Source organism: Mus caroli, unplaced genomic scaffold (genome assembly GCF_978045245.1).
Source record: "Mus caroli unplaced genomic scaffold, Mus_caroli_1 scaffold_6, whole genome shotgun sequence".
Lineage (NCBI taxonomy): Eukaryota > Metazoa > Chordata > Mammalia > Rodentia > Muridae > Mus > Mus caroli.
In genome coordinates this window covers 148,584,590-148,600,495 of record NW_028227261.1, presented here as the reverse complement: position 1 = coordinate 148,600,495, position 15,906 = coordinate 148,584,590, and the positions used below count along the sequence as shown (strand labels likewise).

At 38.7% G+C, this 15,906-nt stretch overlaps 1 protein-coding gene and 1 non-coding gene across 2 annotated transcripts; one reads left to right on the top strand and one right to left on the bottom strand.

Moving 5' to 3' along the window:
• Positions 1-557: 557 nt before the first annotated feature.
• Positions 558-15,637, bottom strand: Cyp7a1 (cytochrome P450 family 7 subfamily A member 1). The gene is made up of 6 exons (XM_021160837.3): positions 15,473-15,637; positions 13,532-13,772; positions 12,250-12,836; positions 11,061-11,191; positions 3,561-3,736; positions 558-3,009 (listed from the first exon to the last, which is right to left on the bottom strand). Exons 1-6 carry the CDS (start codon positions 15,550-15,552, stop codon positions 2,713-2,715), a joined length of 1,512 nt encoding a protein of 503 aa, XP_021016496.1. The 5' UTR covers positions 15,553-15,637; the 3' UTR covers positions 558-2,712.
• On the top strand, positions 4,460-4,566 carry LOC115031076 (U6 spliceosomal RNA). Its single transcript, XR_003836641.1, has one exon. It is a non-coding gene; the product is annotated as a U6 spliceosomal RNA (small nuclear RNA).
• Positions 15,638-15,906: the final 269 nt, after the last annotated feature.

The window sequence follows — 15,906 nt, the reverse complement described above, 5'->3', positions numbered from 1 at the left end:
TACTGGTACATTTTAAGTTAATAAAAATTTCAATTAAGAAAAGCATGCAGGGGTTTCCTATGCAGTTAGAACTAGCAAACACTTGGACTTTTTTTTTTTCCTTTTTTCTTTTTTCTATTTTACTCTGAAGAAACTGATTTTTGAAATGGTAAGCTCTGTGTCCTCCTGGCTATGTCACAGTACCCTGCCTTTACAATTACCCAGCAAGAGCTGTAGACACTGAGACTAGCAGACAAAGCACTTGCCCTTCTGAAGCTCATTTCGCACCAGGGTAAATGCCAGGAGAATGTGACAACCTCCTGCAATTCAAGGGCACTGCAGCAAGTTGGCTATGTTAGCCTAAGCATTGGACTCTGGCTCAAGGAAGAGACCCTCAAAGGAGAACAGTGGAGGAAAACACTCAACATAACCTCCAGCCTCTACACACATGCGCACATGTTTACCTACATGTGCACATACACTCACACATGCCTCCACAGATATGCACACTACATACACATGTCAAAAAATGGAATTGTAGACATAACACAAAGAATGAGACTTCTGATATCCCAATAAAAGTTTTACTCACGGGTTTGCTAGTCTTTATTTCATATACTTCATATATGACACAAAATAGACATGTGGTTTTTTCCCCCTAAGCATTTAAAATGTAAAAATTACTTTTAACACTTAGGCTGCACAGAAACGGGAAGAGTAACTTTGGTTGACGGGCTATTGTTTGCTAACCATCACTGCACAAGAATAAAAATATGAGAAGAAGGCACCACCAGGAGACCCATCATTCTGTATGAAAAATATGCTTTTAAAAAGCCATGGGAAGGGATGTGGATACATTCATCTCAGGGAGTCATAAAACTTGTTTTAAAAACAAATTTAGCTTAGTACAGATTAGTATACAACATAAGTGTGTCTTTCTTATAGCTCATCTAAACAACTAAATTTTCTTGGTCTTGAAAATTACTTCCTATAACAAGGCAAAGCAGGAAGCACAGTGAGTTCCAAGCTTGCTTAAGCTACGCAGGACGTTCCAGCCTGGGCTGCTTTGGGCCTCTGTCAAAATGAAAAAGGAAAGAAGCATAGCCTACCTAGGTAATAACTCTGTGCTAGTATTCAGTGGTAAGGTTTTAAGATTTTGAGGAGTCTGTGGATACAGCTCTCTGTTGGAGGACCTGCGCAGCATCCACTGGACCCTGCTCCAGCCCTCACAGACAAAAGCATGTTATTGAATTTACTGTAATCTTAGGGATATATTTGAGTGAGTGATTACTTTGGATATTTTTGGATTTCTTGAAAATATGAATATTTTAAATAAATATGAGAAAAATTATTGTAGCCTACCTGTAGATGAATAATTTAAATGTTCTGTTCAAAGTTTAAAACACGAACATTCATATGTTAATTTCTGAAAGATGTGTAATTTTAAAATTACTAAATGTTACAATATTTTTATATATATAGTATAAGAAAAAGATAAATATAATTTATATATAAATATATTTTCAGTAAAAATGACATAGCTAATAACTCTCTTTAAAGTATATTACTAAAGCACTATTGCACTCATTATTTAAACACTATTACTCAGCTTTTCATTATTGTTCTTCATCTTTAAGGCATTTAAAGATAAAAACAAAACATTTTTAAGGAACATATAGCTCTTTAAGCCCTCACCTTTCTGACTCTCTAGTCCTCCTTCTCTCCCTTCCCTCTTCTCTCCACGTGGCCATGGCCGGTCTCTCTCTCTTTCTACCTTCTCTCTTTCTCCGTGCCTTTCTACAACAAACCATAAAAAAAAGAACATATAATGTCAACTTGTACTTAATGAACTCCACATACTTCATAGCTAAGTTTTTTAACTGATCATTTCTCTGAGTCCTGATTTTAAATTTATCTTTTATGTTGATTCATGATCAAATATGACATAGAAATTGACTGTTTTTTTTTTTTTAAGACAAGGTCCTTTCTGTAGTCCTGGCTTGTCTAGAGCTGATGTAGATCAGAATAACCTCAGACTCATAGAGATCTGCCTGGCTCTGCCTCACGGGGGCTGGAATTAAAGGCTTAAAAGACTCATGTTGTGGTTCTTGGAGGTGCCTTTTTAATTTCTGAAAAATGCTCTTCTTATTGGTATGTGTGTCAAAAAGAAGGAAAGATAAAGTAGTTCAAAACTGGAATAAAAATCTCCAGCAACAATATATTAAAATATAGGGAGAACATGTCGAAACTTCCCTAGTGTTTCTAGAATAGTAAGATCATTTTCAAGCTCTCACCACCATAAAAAAAGTTGAACAATAATTTCCTTTACCTTTATGCAAAGCATGATATGATCAGTTAAGACATTTTTATAATATACTCACACATGAAGAACCTTACTAGTGAAAAATTAATAATTTCACTAAAACGTGAATTTGAAGCACTTCCATAATTAATTGGTAGTTTTCATAAAAATATAAAGCAATTTCCTTAGGAAAGAACCCTGCCAATTGGAATATCTTCATTTTGAAAATAAAAACAAAAGACATTGCTCTGAAAGTGATGAAACTCAGGCCCCAGCTACATGAATCCCCAGGAACGAGAGCAGTGAGAACGGAGTTCGTCTCACTAATACAGCTACTAGGAGGCTTCAGTGAGCACTAGTCCCAAGGCCTGTTTACTGATAACGCTCAGCAGTCCTTACATCATCCAGTGTCCTCTTCTTCCAACCACATATCAGTGTTTCAGTTTATATTTAAACTCAATATCATTTAGTGGTGGCAAAATTCCCAAGCCTGCCCGGGACTGATCTAGAGGGGGACACTTGATGTGGCTCTCTACAAGTTCCAGTTCAAAGTAAGACAGCATCAGAATCAAAAATTGCTTGATTTCTTGGACAGCAAATAGTCTTCCAGGACATATTGTAGCTCCTGATCCAAAGGGCATGTAGAAATACTTCAGCTTGTTTCCATTTCTATAGAAGGTGGTCTTTGCTTTCCCACTTTCATCAAGGTATCGGTCGTATTTAAAAGTCTACAATAAAAGTACAACAAATCAATGACATATTTTGAGAGAAATTTGTCCCATTTTTCACTTGGGAGACCCAAAAGGTAAGTTTCTACTAATGCCATCCTCAGCAAGTTACATACAGTCAGCTGTGAACCAGAAGGATACTGGAGAGGACTTAAGAGAGCAGGAGGAATTAGTAGCTCTTGGTACCTCCTGACCCTGCCTGGGGACTCATTCCTCAGATAGGCAAAGAAGCAAGAAGGGTTCTAAACAGAAACTGGAAGATCGAGTCGGATACATTATTCTCCAATAGTGAGGATCTGGGAGAAGATTTTTTTTCTTTCTTAAGAAAAAAACAAAGGTAACTTTGCAGGATCTATGAAATGAAAAATATAAGGACTAAAACTTTTGCCTCTATCCAAAGTGTCCAAACATGAATATTTGCTGTAATGACAGGGAAAATAACTATGGTTCCCATGAGAAAATCAAAGCTGCACTACAAACCCATCCCTTATTTAGACCTGCACAGATATCACTGCACGGATAATACTGAACTATGATGAGCAGAAACTTACCAAAGGGTCTGGGTAGATTTCAGGATCCAAGTGCATTAACTGTGGGTAAAGAGCTATGATGTCATCTTTTCGAATGTTATAGGAACCATCCTCAAGGTGTAGAGTGAAGTCCTCCTTAGCTGTCCGGATATTCAAGGATGCACTGGAGAGCCTCAGAGCCTCCTTGATGATGCTATCTAAATATTTTTAAATAGAAGAAGTCAGATGGGAGGGAAGGAAAGGAGGAAATGAAATGGCAGTACAGGAGAGAATAATGCATACATTAAAATAGTCTCAGTTTATTCATTGTTATGCTTGTGGGTGTTTTGCCTGTATGTATACACATGTGCCATGCACATGTGTAATGTCTGCACAAGTCAAAAGAAGTTGTCAGATAATTCAGAACTAGGTTTATAGGTGGTTGCAGGCCTCTATACGGGTACTGGGAGTTGAACCTGGGTCCTCTGCAAAAGCAGCAAGTGCTTTGAGCTGCTGGGCCATCTCCCCAGCCCTGAGTTTATGCACTTACAGGTTACATAACACACTACCTGAAACACTTCTGACAACCTACATACAAAACAAGCAAATAAAAAAAAATAAACAAGCAAATGGGAAGCTAAGGGATAAAAGCTTTCGACAGCTATGTCTGTTGCCACTGTACTGTTCTTGGTGACTCAGCTGAAATATATTTTCAATCTGACCATCTAAATCAGTGGTTCTCAACCTGTGGGTCATGATCCCTTGCGGGGGAGGGGGGGTGTCAAACAAGCTTTTCACAGGCTTTTTACATTACAACTCATAATAGTAGCAAAGTTATAGTTCTGAAGTAGCAATGAAAACGATTTTATGGTTTGGGGGGGGGTGGTGGTCACCACAACATAAAGTACCACAGCATTAGGAAGGTTAAGAATCACTGATCTGTGCTCGCTTCGGCAGCACATATACTAAAATTGGAACGATACAGAGAAGATTAGCATGGCCCCTGCGCAAGGATGACACGCAAATTCGTGAAGCGTAACATCGGCACAACAATCAAGGAAAATGTAAAATGCAAAAAGATCCTAACTCAAAACATCCAAGAAATACAGGACACAATGAGAAGACCAAACCTACGGATAATAGGAGTGGATGAGAATGAAGATTTTCAACTCAAAGGACCAGCAAACATCTTCAACAAAATTATAGAAGAAAACTTCCCAAATCTAAAGAAAGAGATGCCCATGAACATACAAGAAGCCTACAGAACTCCAAATAGACTGGACCAGAAAAGAAATACCTCCCGACACATAATAATCAGAACAACAAATGCTCTAAATAAAGATAGAATACTAAAAGCAGTAAGAGAAAAAGGCCAAGTAACATATAAAGGCAAGCCTATCAGAATTACACCAGATTTTTCACCAGAGACTATGAAAGCCAGAAGATCCTGGACGGATGTTATACAGACACTAAAAGAACACAAATTCCAGCCCAGGCTACTATACCCAGCCAAACTCTCAATTAACATAGATGGAGAAACCAAAGTATTCCACGACAAAACCAAATTCACACATTATCTCTCCACGAATCCAGCCCTTCAAAGGATAATAACAGAAAAAAACCAATACAAGGACAGGAACCACGCCCTAGAAACAAGAAGGTAATCCCTCAACAAACCTAAAAGAAGACAGCCACAAGAACAAAATGCCAACTTTAACAACAAAAATAACAGGAAACAACAATTACTTTTCCTTAATATCTCTTAATATCAATGGACTCAACTCCCCCATAAAAAGACATAGACTAACAAACTGGCTACACAAACAAGACCCAACATTTTGCTGCTTACAGGAAACTCATCTCAGAGAAAAGGATAGACACTACCTCAGAATGAAAGGCTGGAAAACAATTTTCCAAGCAAATGGCATGAAGAAACAAGCTGGAGTAGCCATTCTAATATCTGATAAGATTGACTTCCAACCCAAAGTCATTAAAAAAGACAGGGAGGGACACTTCATACTCATCAAAGGTAAAATCCTCCAAGAGGAACTATCAATCCTGAATATCTATGCTCCAAATACAAAGGCAGCCACATTCATTAAAGAAACTTTAGTAAATCTCAAAGCACACATTGCACCTCATACAATAATAGTGGGAGACTTCAACACACCACTTTCACCAATGGACAGATCATGGAAACAGAAACTAAACAGGGACACAGAGAAACTAACAGAAATTATGAATCAAATGGATCTGGCAGATATCTACAGAACATTCTATCCTAAAACAAAAGGATATACCTTCTTCTCAGCACCTCATGGTACCTTCTCCAAAATTGACCACATAATTGGTCACAAAACAGGCCTCAACAGATACAAAAATATTGAAATTGTCCCATGCATCCTATCAGATCACCATGGACTAAGGCTGATCTTCAATAACAAAATAAATAATAGAAAGCCAACCTTCACGGGGAAACTGAACAACACTCTTCTCAATGATACCTTGGTCAAGCAAGGAATAAAGAAAGAAATTAAGGACTTTTTAGAGTTCAATGAAAATGAAGCCACCACATACCCAAACTTATGGGACGCAATGAAAGCATTTCTAAGAGGAAAACTCATAGCTCTGAGTGCCTCCAAAAGGAAACTAGAGAGAGCACACATTAGCAGCTTGACAACACACCTAAAAGCACTAGAACAAAAGGAAGCAAATTCACCCAAGAGGAGTAGACGGCAGGAAATAATCAAACTCAGGGGTGAAATCAACCAAGTGGAAACAAGAAAAACTATTCAAAGAATCAACCAATCAAGGAGCTGGTTCTTTGAGAAAATCAACAAGATAGATAAACCCTTAGCCAGACTCACTAGAGGGCACAGGGAAAGCATCCTAATTAACAAAATCAGAAATGAAAAAGGAGACATAACAACAGATCCTGAAGACATCCAAAACACCATCAGATCCTTCTACCAAAGGCTATACTCAACAAAACTGGAGAACCTGGATGAAATGGACAAGTTCCTAGACAGATACCAGGTACCAAAGTTGAATCAAGATCAGGTTAATGATCTAAACAGCCCTATATCCCCCAAAGAAATAGAAGCAGTCATTAATAGTCTCCCAACTAAAAAAAGCCCAGGACCAGATGGGTTTAGTGCAGAGTTCTATCAGACCTTCAAAGAAGATCTAATCCCAGTTCTTCACAAACTATTCCACAAAATAGAAACAGAAGGTACTCTACCCAACTCATTCTATGAAGCCACAATTACTCTGATACCTAAACCACAAAAAGACCCAACAAAGATAGAAAACTTCAGACCAATATCCCTTATGAATATTGATGCAAAAATCCTCAATAAAGTTCTTGCTAACCGAATCCAAGAACACATCAAAACAATCATCCATCCTGACCAAGTAGGTTTCATCCCAGGGATGCAGGGATGGTTCAATATACGGAAATCCATCAACGTAATCCAGTATATAAACAAACTGAAAGACAAAAACCACATGGTCATCTCGTTAGATGCGGAAAAAGCATTTGACAAGATCCAGCACCCATTCATGATAAAAGTCTTGGAAAGATCAGGAATTCAAGGCCCATACCTAAACATGATAAAAGCAATCTACAGCAAACCAGTAGCCAACATCAAAGTAAATGGTGAGAAGCTTGAAGCAATCCCTCTAAAATCAGGGACTAGACAAGGCTGTCCACTTTCTCCATACCTATTCAACATTGTACTTGAAGTCCTAGCCAGAGCAATTCGACAACAAAAGGAGATCAAAGGGATACAAATTGGAAAAGATGAAGTCAAAATATCACTTTTTGCAGATGATATGATAGTATATATAAGTGACCCTAAAAATTCCACCAGAGAACTCCTAAGCCTGATAAACAGCTTCGGTGAAGTAGCTGGATATAAAATTAACTCAAACAAATCAATGGCCTTTCTCTACACAAAGAATAAACAGGCTGAGAAAGAAATTAGGGAAACAACACCCTTCTCAATAGTCACAAATAATATAAAATACCTTGGCGTGACTCTAACTAAGGAAGTGAAAGATCTGTATAATAAAAACTTCAAGTCTCTGAAGAAAGAAATTATAGAAGATCTCAGAAGATGGAAAGATCTCCCATGCTCATGGATTGGCAGGATCAACATTGTAAAAATGGCTATCTTGCCAAAAGCAATCTACAGATTCAATGCAATCCCCATCAAAATTCCAAATCAATTCTTCAACGAATTAGAAAGTGCAATCTGCAAATTCATCTGGAATAACAAAAGACCTAGGATAGCAAAAACTCTTCTCAAGGATAAAAGAACCTCTGGTGGAATCACCATGCCGGACCTAAAGCTCTACTACAGAGCAATTGTGATAAAAACTGCATGGTACTGGTATAGTGACAGACAAATAGACCAATGGAATAGAATTGAAGACCCAGAAATGAACCCACACACCTATGGTCACTTGATCTTCGACAAGGGAGCTAAAAACATCCAGTGGAAGAAAGACAGCATTTTCAACAAATGGTGCTGGCACAACTGGTTATTAACATGTAGAAGAATGCGAATCGATCCATTCCTATCTCCTTGTACTAAGGTCAAGTCTAAGTGGATCAAGGAACTTCACATAAAACCAGAGACACTGAAACTTATAGCGGAGAAAGTGGGGGAAAGCCTTGAAGATATGGGCACAGGGGAAAAATTCCTGAATAGAACAGTAATGGCTTGTGCTATAAGATCGAGAATTGACAAGTGGGACCTCATGAAACTACAAAGCTTCTGCAAGGCTAAAGACACCATCAATAAGACAAAAAAACCACCAACAGATTGGGAAAGGATCTTCACCTATCCTAAATCAGATAAGGGACTAATATCCAATATATATAAAGAACTCAAGAAGGTGGACTCCAGAAAGTCAAATAACCCCATTAAAAAATGGGGCTCAGAACTGAACAAAGAATTCTCACCTGAGGAATACCGAATGGCAGAGAAACACCTGAAAAAATGTTCAACATCCTTAATCATCAGGGAAATGCAAATCAGAACAACCCTGAGATTCCACCTTACACCAGTCAGATGGCTAAGATCAAAAATTCAGGTGACAGCAGATGCTGGCGAGGATGTGGAGAAAGAGGAACACTCCTCCATTGTTGGTGGGATTGCAAGCTTGTACAACCACTCTGGAAATCAGTCTGGCGGTTCCTCAGAAAATTGGACATAGTACTACCGGAGGATCCAGCAATACCTCTCCTGGGCATATATCCAGAAGATGTCCCAACCGGTAAAAAGGACACATGCTCCACTATGTTCATAGCAGCCCTATTTATAATAGCCAGAAGCTGGAAAGAACCCAGATGTCCCTCAACAGAGGAATGGATACAGAAATTATGGTACATTTACACAATGGAGTACTACTCAGCTATTAAAAAGAATGAATTTATGAAATTCCTAGCCAAATGGATGGACCTGGAGGGCATCATCTTGAGTGAAGTAACACAATCACAAAAGAACTCACACAATATGTATTCATTGATAAGTGGATATTAGCCCAAAACTTAGGATACCCAAGATATAAGATACAATTTGATAAATGCATGAAACTCAAGAAGAATGAAGACCAAAGTGTGGACACTGTGCACCTTCTTAGAATTGGGAACAAAACACCCAGGGAAGGAGTTACAGAGACAAAGTTCGTAGCTGTGATGAAAGGATGGACCATTTAGAGACTGCCGTATCCAGGGATCCATCCCATAATCAGCTTCTAAACGCTGACACCATTGCATACACTAGCAAGATTTTGCTGAAAGGACCCAAATATAGCTGTCTCTTGTGAGACGATGCCGGGGCCTAGCAAACACAGGAGTGGATGTTCATAGTCAGCTATTGGATGTATCACAGGGCTCCCAATGGAGAAGCTAGAGAAAGTACCCAAGGAGCTAAAGGGATCTGCAACCCTATTGTTGGAACAACACGATGTACTAACCAGAACCCCGGAGCTCTTGTCTCTAGCTGCATATGTATCGAAAGATGGCCTAGTCGGCCATCAATGGAAAGAGAGGCCCATTGGACTTGCAAACTTTATATGCCCCAATATAGAGGAATGCCAGGGCCAAAAGAATGGGAATGGGTGGGTAGGGAAGTGGGGGGCCCTATGGGGGACTTTTGGGATAGCATTGGAAATGTAATTGAGAAAATATGTAATAAAAATATTAAAAATCAAAAAAAAAAAAGAACCACTGATCTAAGTTAATATTTGGTCTGATATATTAATCTTCACCATCAATGAGAACTAGATAGCTATCCCTCACTTTATAGAACAGTGATATTATTTCTGTAGAACACTGAACAGTTAATAATATTGGATAAACTAGTAATCAATTTTGCGTGAGTTATTGTTGATCACTTTGGGGACTAAACATACTGATAAAGAAATGTCTCTCCAATCATTTCATGAACGTGCCATTTTTAGGAAGTCTCCCTTTCAATCATAGGTTATCTGAGGATGCACAATGCTGTCCTGCTTCTGGGTAGAGGCATGCAGAAATAATATAAACCTCAGAATAGCTGGAGTCTAAGAGAGGTCCAATCTGGCCATCCAGCCTCTAACCTTCAGCTGCCTTGTTCTCAGGGTCCATGGCACGATTGTATATACAGTCATAAATAGTTAACACTTCATTTACAAATGAGAAGGGGGAGGTGTCCAAGTCTCCTACATCAGGCAGCACTGTACCTAGACTTCTGTCGCTATTTTTTAACTTTTTTTTGATTCTTTATGAATTTTACATCATGCACTCCAGTCCTCCTCATCTCAGCATCCCTCACATCAGCCCTTGAAAAGAAAAGAATCAAAATAATAATAATAGCTGTTATTATTATTATTATTATTATTATTATTATTATTATTATTATTATCTTTCCATGGAAGCTGAGGCGTGTCTTGGTCTGGCACACTCTTTTACCTAAATAGCTTTCTTGCAAGTGTTCACTGCAGTGAGTCATTGGTCTGGTTCAAGGCCAGTATTGATAGTATAGCAGAAGCCAGAGGCCCTGAGCAAGACTTCTGCCACATTTAATAAACTACACTGCTCTGGTACTGTGTGTCAGCTTCCGTCCCTTACAGAAGATAACTTACAAAGATTGTTTTACTATAAACACGTGACACTTCTGTATTCTAGCAAATATGGAGACAAAGGAGGCAAAGTCTCGGTCAGTCCCACTAGCCAACCCAATGACTCTTCCTTGATGGTACTTGCTCTCATTAACTCCTGCTTCCTGTATTCTTAAGCTTAATGGTTTTGATGGACTAACTCAAAGGTCACAGAGTGGCTGAGTATCAGAAGTGCTGCCACTCTTTCCTTTTCTGATCCCAGGCATCATCCCACCCTCTGGGTCTCAGTCCCCTGCTTGGTAGATACAAATGAAAATGTCCCTAGTTATCCTTTTGTTTGGGAGGTGCCACACACTTGGCATAATGCACAAGGTATACGCTGAGCATTGCTATTATTGACATGGTGAACGAGGGGTAGCAGAGCAAGCATACCTAGCACTGGCAGGTCGTTTAGTTGCTCTTGATCCAAGTAAATGGCATTCCCTCCAGAGCTGAGCTCTTGGCCAGCACTCTGTAATGCTCCATTCACTTCTTCAGAGGCGGCTTTCATTGCTTCAGGGCTCCTGTGGAAGGAGACATGTGGGGGTGGATGTCCTCATTTAGAGATCTATGAGTAAGTAAGAATTATCCGTTTCTTTTAATGAGGTGGTTATGGTAGTAAGGATTGTACAAGGAGAGACCATGGTGCCAGGGAGTGTGCAAAGGGAGAGGGTCATAGGAATGTGCAAGAGTATGTATGCCAAGGGGAGACAGACAGGGAGTATGCAAAAGGGCACTGAACTGGATTCATATCCTTGAGCTCATGCACGGGCATTAAAGGGGCCTTGCTATGTAAAGGCAAATCTTTGGTCAGATCTCTATAAATTAATGATTCTAATACATGATGAACATAGTAAATCAGAAGGAATATGTCCCCTAATATGCAATTACCAAGGATTGGCTAATTCCCAAGTAGAAGTTAAAGTTTATTCTTACACTGCATACCATAGTGTCAGTATACAAGTTGCCACTTGTGTTGTTATTTTTTTAATGGTGAGATAAAGGATATTCCATTTCAGTGTCTGGAAAATGGCTTGAGGCTGAGTGTGAAACCTGATTACAGTGAACTGAGCCTCAGAAATGTTTGACTAACAAGTAGTTGTGTGACTTAAAACATGGCTGCAGCTCATATATGATATGAAATCAATGGTGCTACTTTGCTGTGAATTCCTGTGAGACAGCAGGAAAATGGGAATGCTCAAATCAGTAAGGCATTGCCAGCCACTGCCCTTGTCACATCGGCAAGCTAGTCATCATTTAAAATGTTTATATGGTGGTCAAGATTGCAGTCATGGATTTAATTTGACATTAAGAAGAATACTATGGGGTGAAGAGCAAGACTGGGCCAGGGGACCTGCATTGACAGAGCGCTAGGCTATCTGAGATCTGTGGCTTCTGGGACATCCCTTCGATGGGACTGTGCTCTTACAAAAGGCTGCTTCTGTTATGTACATGCTAAACATTGGCATTAGGTATCACTTTCTTGATTGATGGCTCAGAAAGCTACAAGTCTTTTCAGTTTTTGAGCTAAAAATTGAACTATACATCACCATGAGGAGAAAACACTTAAATTACTAGTCACCTGATCATTTGAAATAAGCTCCAGAAGGTTGCAGGAATGGTGTTTGCTTGAGATGCCCAGAGGATCGCGAGGTGCGTCTTAGCCTTCTCCATGTCATCAAAGGTGGAGAGCGTATCGTTGAGAAACATGCGTAGACGGATCAGTTCAGAGACCTGGTCCCTCGTGTACAGGTTCTTGTGCTTCAAGCTCTCAGCCAGCCTTTCCCGGGCTTTAAGTGCGGTCTTGAACAAGTGAATAGGGACGCCTGCCACTAGTGCCGGAAATATTTGGTCAAATTGTTTGAAGCTGTCAAGGTTATTTTGAATAAATGCTCTTTGTGTATCTGCCTTTGAAATATCTTTGCCAAACAGCGTTAGATATCCGGCTTCAAACATCACTCGGTAGCAGAAGGCATACATCCCTTCCGTGACCCAGACAGCGCTCTTTGATTTAGGAAGGCCCGGAGGTCTCATGACAGATTGGAGGTTTTTCATCATGGCTTCAGAGAGTGAACACAGAGCATCTCCCTGGAGGGTTTTGTTAAAAGTCTTCTTTATGTTTTCCGTGGTATTTCCATCACTTGGGTCTATGCTTCTGTGTCCAAATGCCTAGCGGAAAATAAAATCCATGAAACGGGAAGAGGCTAAACTCGGGCTAGCTAGTGTTGGGGAGTGTCTGGAAGACAGACTAAATACATTTATACTTCTCTGTCTGGCCTTCCCTAATATGATTTCACAGTACATTCCAACAGTAGAACCAAGACATCCTCTTCCTTTGGGGTCAAGTTTAAATCCCAGCTTTACAGTGGAACTTTTCTGGACTGCCTATCACCCTTTGGTGTTGTGCTAATCTGCCTCTATATTCTTTGTGGATGCACTTTAACCAGACATCAATCTACTTAGTGACAGAGATTATATCTAATATTCTCTTTAAAAAATCATTAAATGCTGTTTTCTCTAGAACAGATTCTTGATGGCATCCAAATTACGTTTAAATATGTGGCCTACTTTTAAGGAATGAAACGTGTGCATGGATTGAAGATTAAGTGTGCAAACACTCTGCTGGGGATGCTGTGTAGGCATCTCTGGTACTATGAATCTGTGCTTTCCTGACTCATACAGTGTCCTCTGCCGCAGAAATAGTCAATGACAAATTTACCATCTATCTTAAATTTCTAATGCTGATTACTAAGAGACTTTCTGATTTTATGTTATCTCTATTCTGCAACCTAATAAAACTGGAACAACTAAATATGCTCATACATCTACAGACCAGGAAACAAACAGTCTGTATAACTAATTACCTTTGCAGAAGTAGTGTAATGAAATTTTTTCCAGTCAAAATATTTTCCGTGACATAAGACTTTGTGGTATGACAGGGAGTTTGTGATGAAGTGGACATATTTTCCCATCAGTTTGCAGGTAAAAACATGGCCATGTTTCCTTTGCTTTGCTCTTAGGAATTCAAGAGGATTGGATCCGAATTTCAGAGCACAGCCCAGGTATGGAATCAACCCGTTCTCCAAAGGAGGTTCACCTACTTTCCTGTAAGACACAGATTTGGGAGGTTGGGAAAATTACATGTTCAGTGTTTTCTACTACTTATTTCATATGTAGCTTCATAACTACGGTTTGTAGATACTTCTTTTGGTGATGGGACCCCTCTCTTTTACTAAAACAGTGACTTTTTTAGTGTACTAAGATATTGCTGAGGGTGATTACTAAATCTACCCACTCACGAATCTATCTATTAACCTATCCATCAGTCTATCCACCTCGAGATATATATACATACATATATATATATATATATATATATATATATATATATACACATGTGTGTGTGTGTATTCATACATTCATCAAGAACCCAATAAATTGTTTCTATGCCTATGTCCTATTGCTTTTCCCAACGGCAGAGCTTAAAGTGTTAACATAGCCAGCAATATTCTTGCTCTCGAAGTATCACCTAATGATTAGACTTTTCTAAGAATCATTTCCCAAAATGCCTATTTTGTTTCATTTGCTCTTTTTCTTTAAGGATGGGAAACATCAAATGACAGAAAGGGCTACAGTGTTAAAGTTTTAACAATCTACATAATTTAAAATACTAGCATCCTGAGGACTGGAGGTGTGGCTCAATGGTGGAGATCTTGATAACATTTATAAAACCTTCCCTTTGATCCTCAACTCTGGAAAAAAGAACATTATTATTCTGAGATGATATTTGAGGTGAATAGGAATCTCATTTGGAAAATTAGATCATTATAAAATGAAATTGGATCAAGTAAACATTGGCAAACCATGAACTAAAATCCAATACTCTTTTACTCTCTCTTAAATGTTTTATTAAAATTATAAGCTTATTTATTTCCCAATAAATTATATATTTAGTGTTTTCTACTATTTATTTCAAGCTTCCTAACTACAGTTTGTAGATACTTCTTTTGATGATGGGGACCCTGCTTTTTTATTAAAACAGTGGGTTTTTTTTTAGCCTATTAAGATATTGGTGAAGAATATCTCTTCATCTCTTGTAAGAATAATTGAGTATAATTGATATTTCCTTTCTTAGAATGATGATAAGCTGTTTAATTTAAACTGGTAACTATCAACCAAAGAGGCAAAGAAAATTTTTTAAACTAAGAGAACACACACTGGTCTACCTCTCTGAAGATAATGCCAGGGGTATTCTTCTATTTTGATGTTGACAGTACAGAAAATATCTAAATATCCTGCCCCCCAAATTTTCTTTGAGTCATTCAAAATGATGTCATGTGCAGGCACCAAAGCTTCCCAGTCACACAGTTGATTAACATTGGAAAGAAAAGTTAGAGGCAGACAAACTCAGGCTCTGTGCTCTTACCCAAGCTTAGACTGAGTCTGCAGAAAACCCAAATGAACACACACTTGCTTAGGCAGAGCATCTAGTCAGTTCATGTCACAGAAAGAACCTCTCTAAATATTACTCTTCTCAGCTTAGGTTTGTTCCACACATGCATACATAAACTTGCATCAAAAACTTGTAATTTTTTAGTTATGTTTAACAACATCTGCATTACCAGTGGTGAATGTGAATATGCTAAGGGAAACTATCTATATCTTGTTATATATAGTCAAAGATGTGTGTCTTTAAATTTAAAATTAAAAGTACTAATGTACTAGTATTTTTTTCATGCTGTGTAATAGTGAAGATATTGAATACTAGAAATAAATTAAGACAAATTAAAAAAATGTTTCCATACCTTCTCCTTATTCCAATGATAAACCATATGCAACAGCTCACTACCACAGCAATCCCCCAGATCAAAGAAATGCTCATCATTTTGCAAAAGCAGGAAAACTTCCCAAGGGGAGAATCTGTGCTTAGCAAAGCAAGGCGGTCCAGAAACTGTGGTTCTAACTAGGCTTTATATATGCATAGGATCATGATCCAATAACTTGAACTTGGGTGACCAGAGCAAACACTAACTATTTGTCCTCCTAAAAGAAAAAAAAGAAAAAAATAGCATTATCTGGCCTTGAACTAAGTCCATCTTCTCAGAAGAGGCTCCAGAACAAGCAGAGAGCTGCAATACTCGATAAGCCGAAGGTCTGTCCCTCATGTGCTGACATAACATTCAAAGCTGGGGACAACAGCTAACACTGTGCTTCTGTGTGTAGGAAAAGAAGTAAACAC

What these genes read in the sequence shown, in the direction of transcription:
- Cyp7a1 (XM_021160837.3), bottom strand. Translation starts at nt 15,552, where the DNA reads ATGATGAGCATTTCTTTGATCTGGGGGATTGCTGTGGTAGTGAGCTGT. An exon ending in ATCATTGGAATAAGGAGAAG is followed by an intron (nt 13,773 to 15,472) that starts GTATGGAAACAT and finishes TGTGTCTTACAG; the next exon opens with GAAAGTAGGTGAACCTCCTT. An exon ending in AGCTTATTTCAAATGATCAG is followed by an intron (nt 11,192 to 12,249) that starts GTGACTAGTAAT and finishes CTCCTTCCACAG; the next exon opens with GAGCCCTGAAGCAATGAAAG.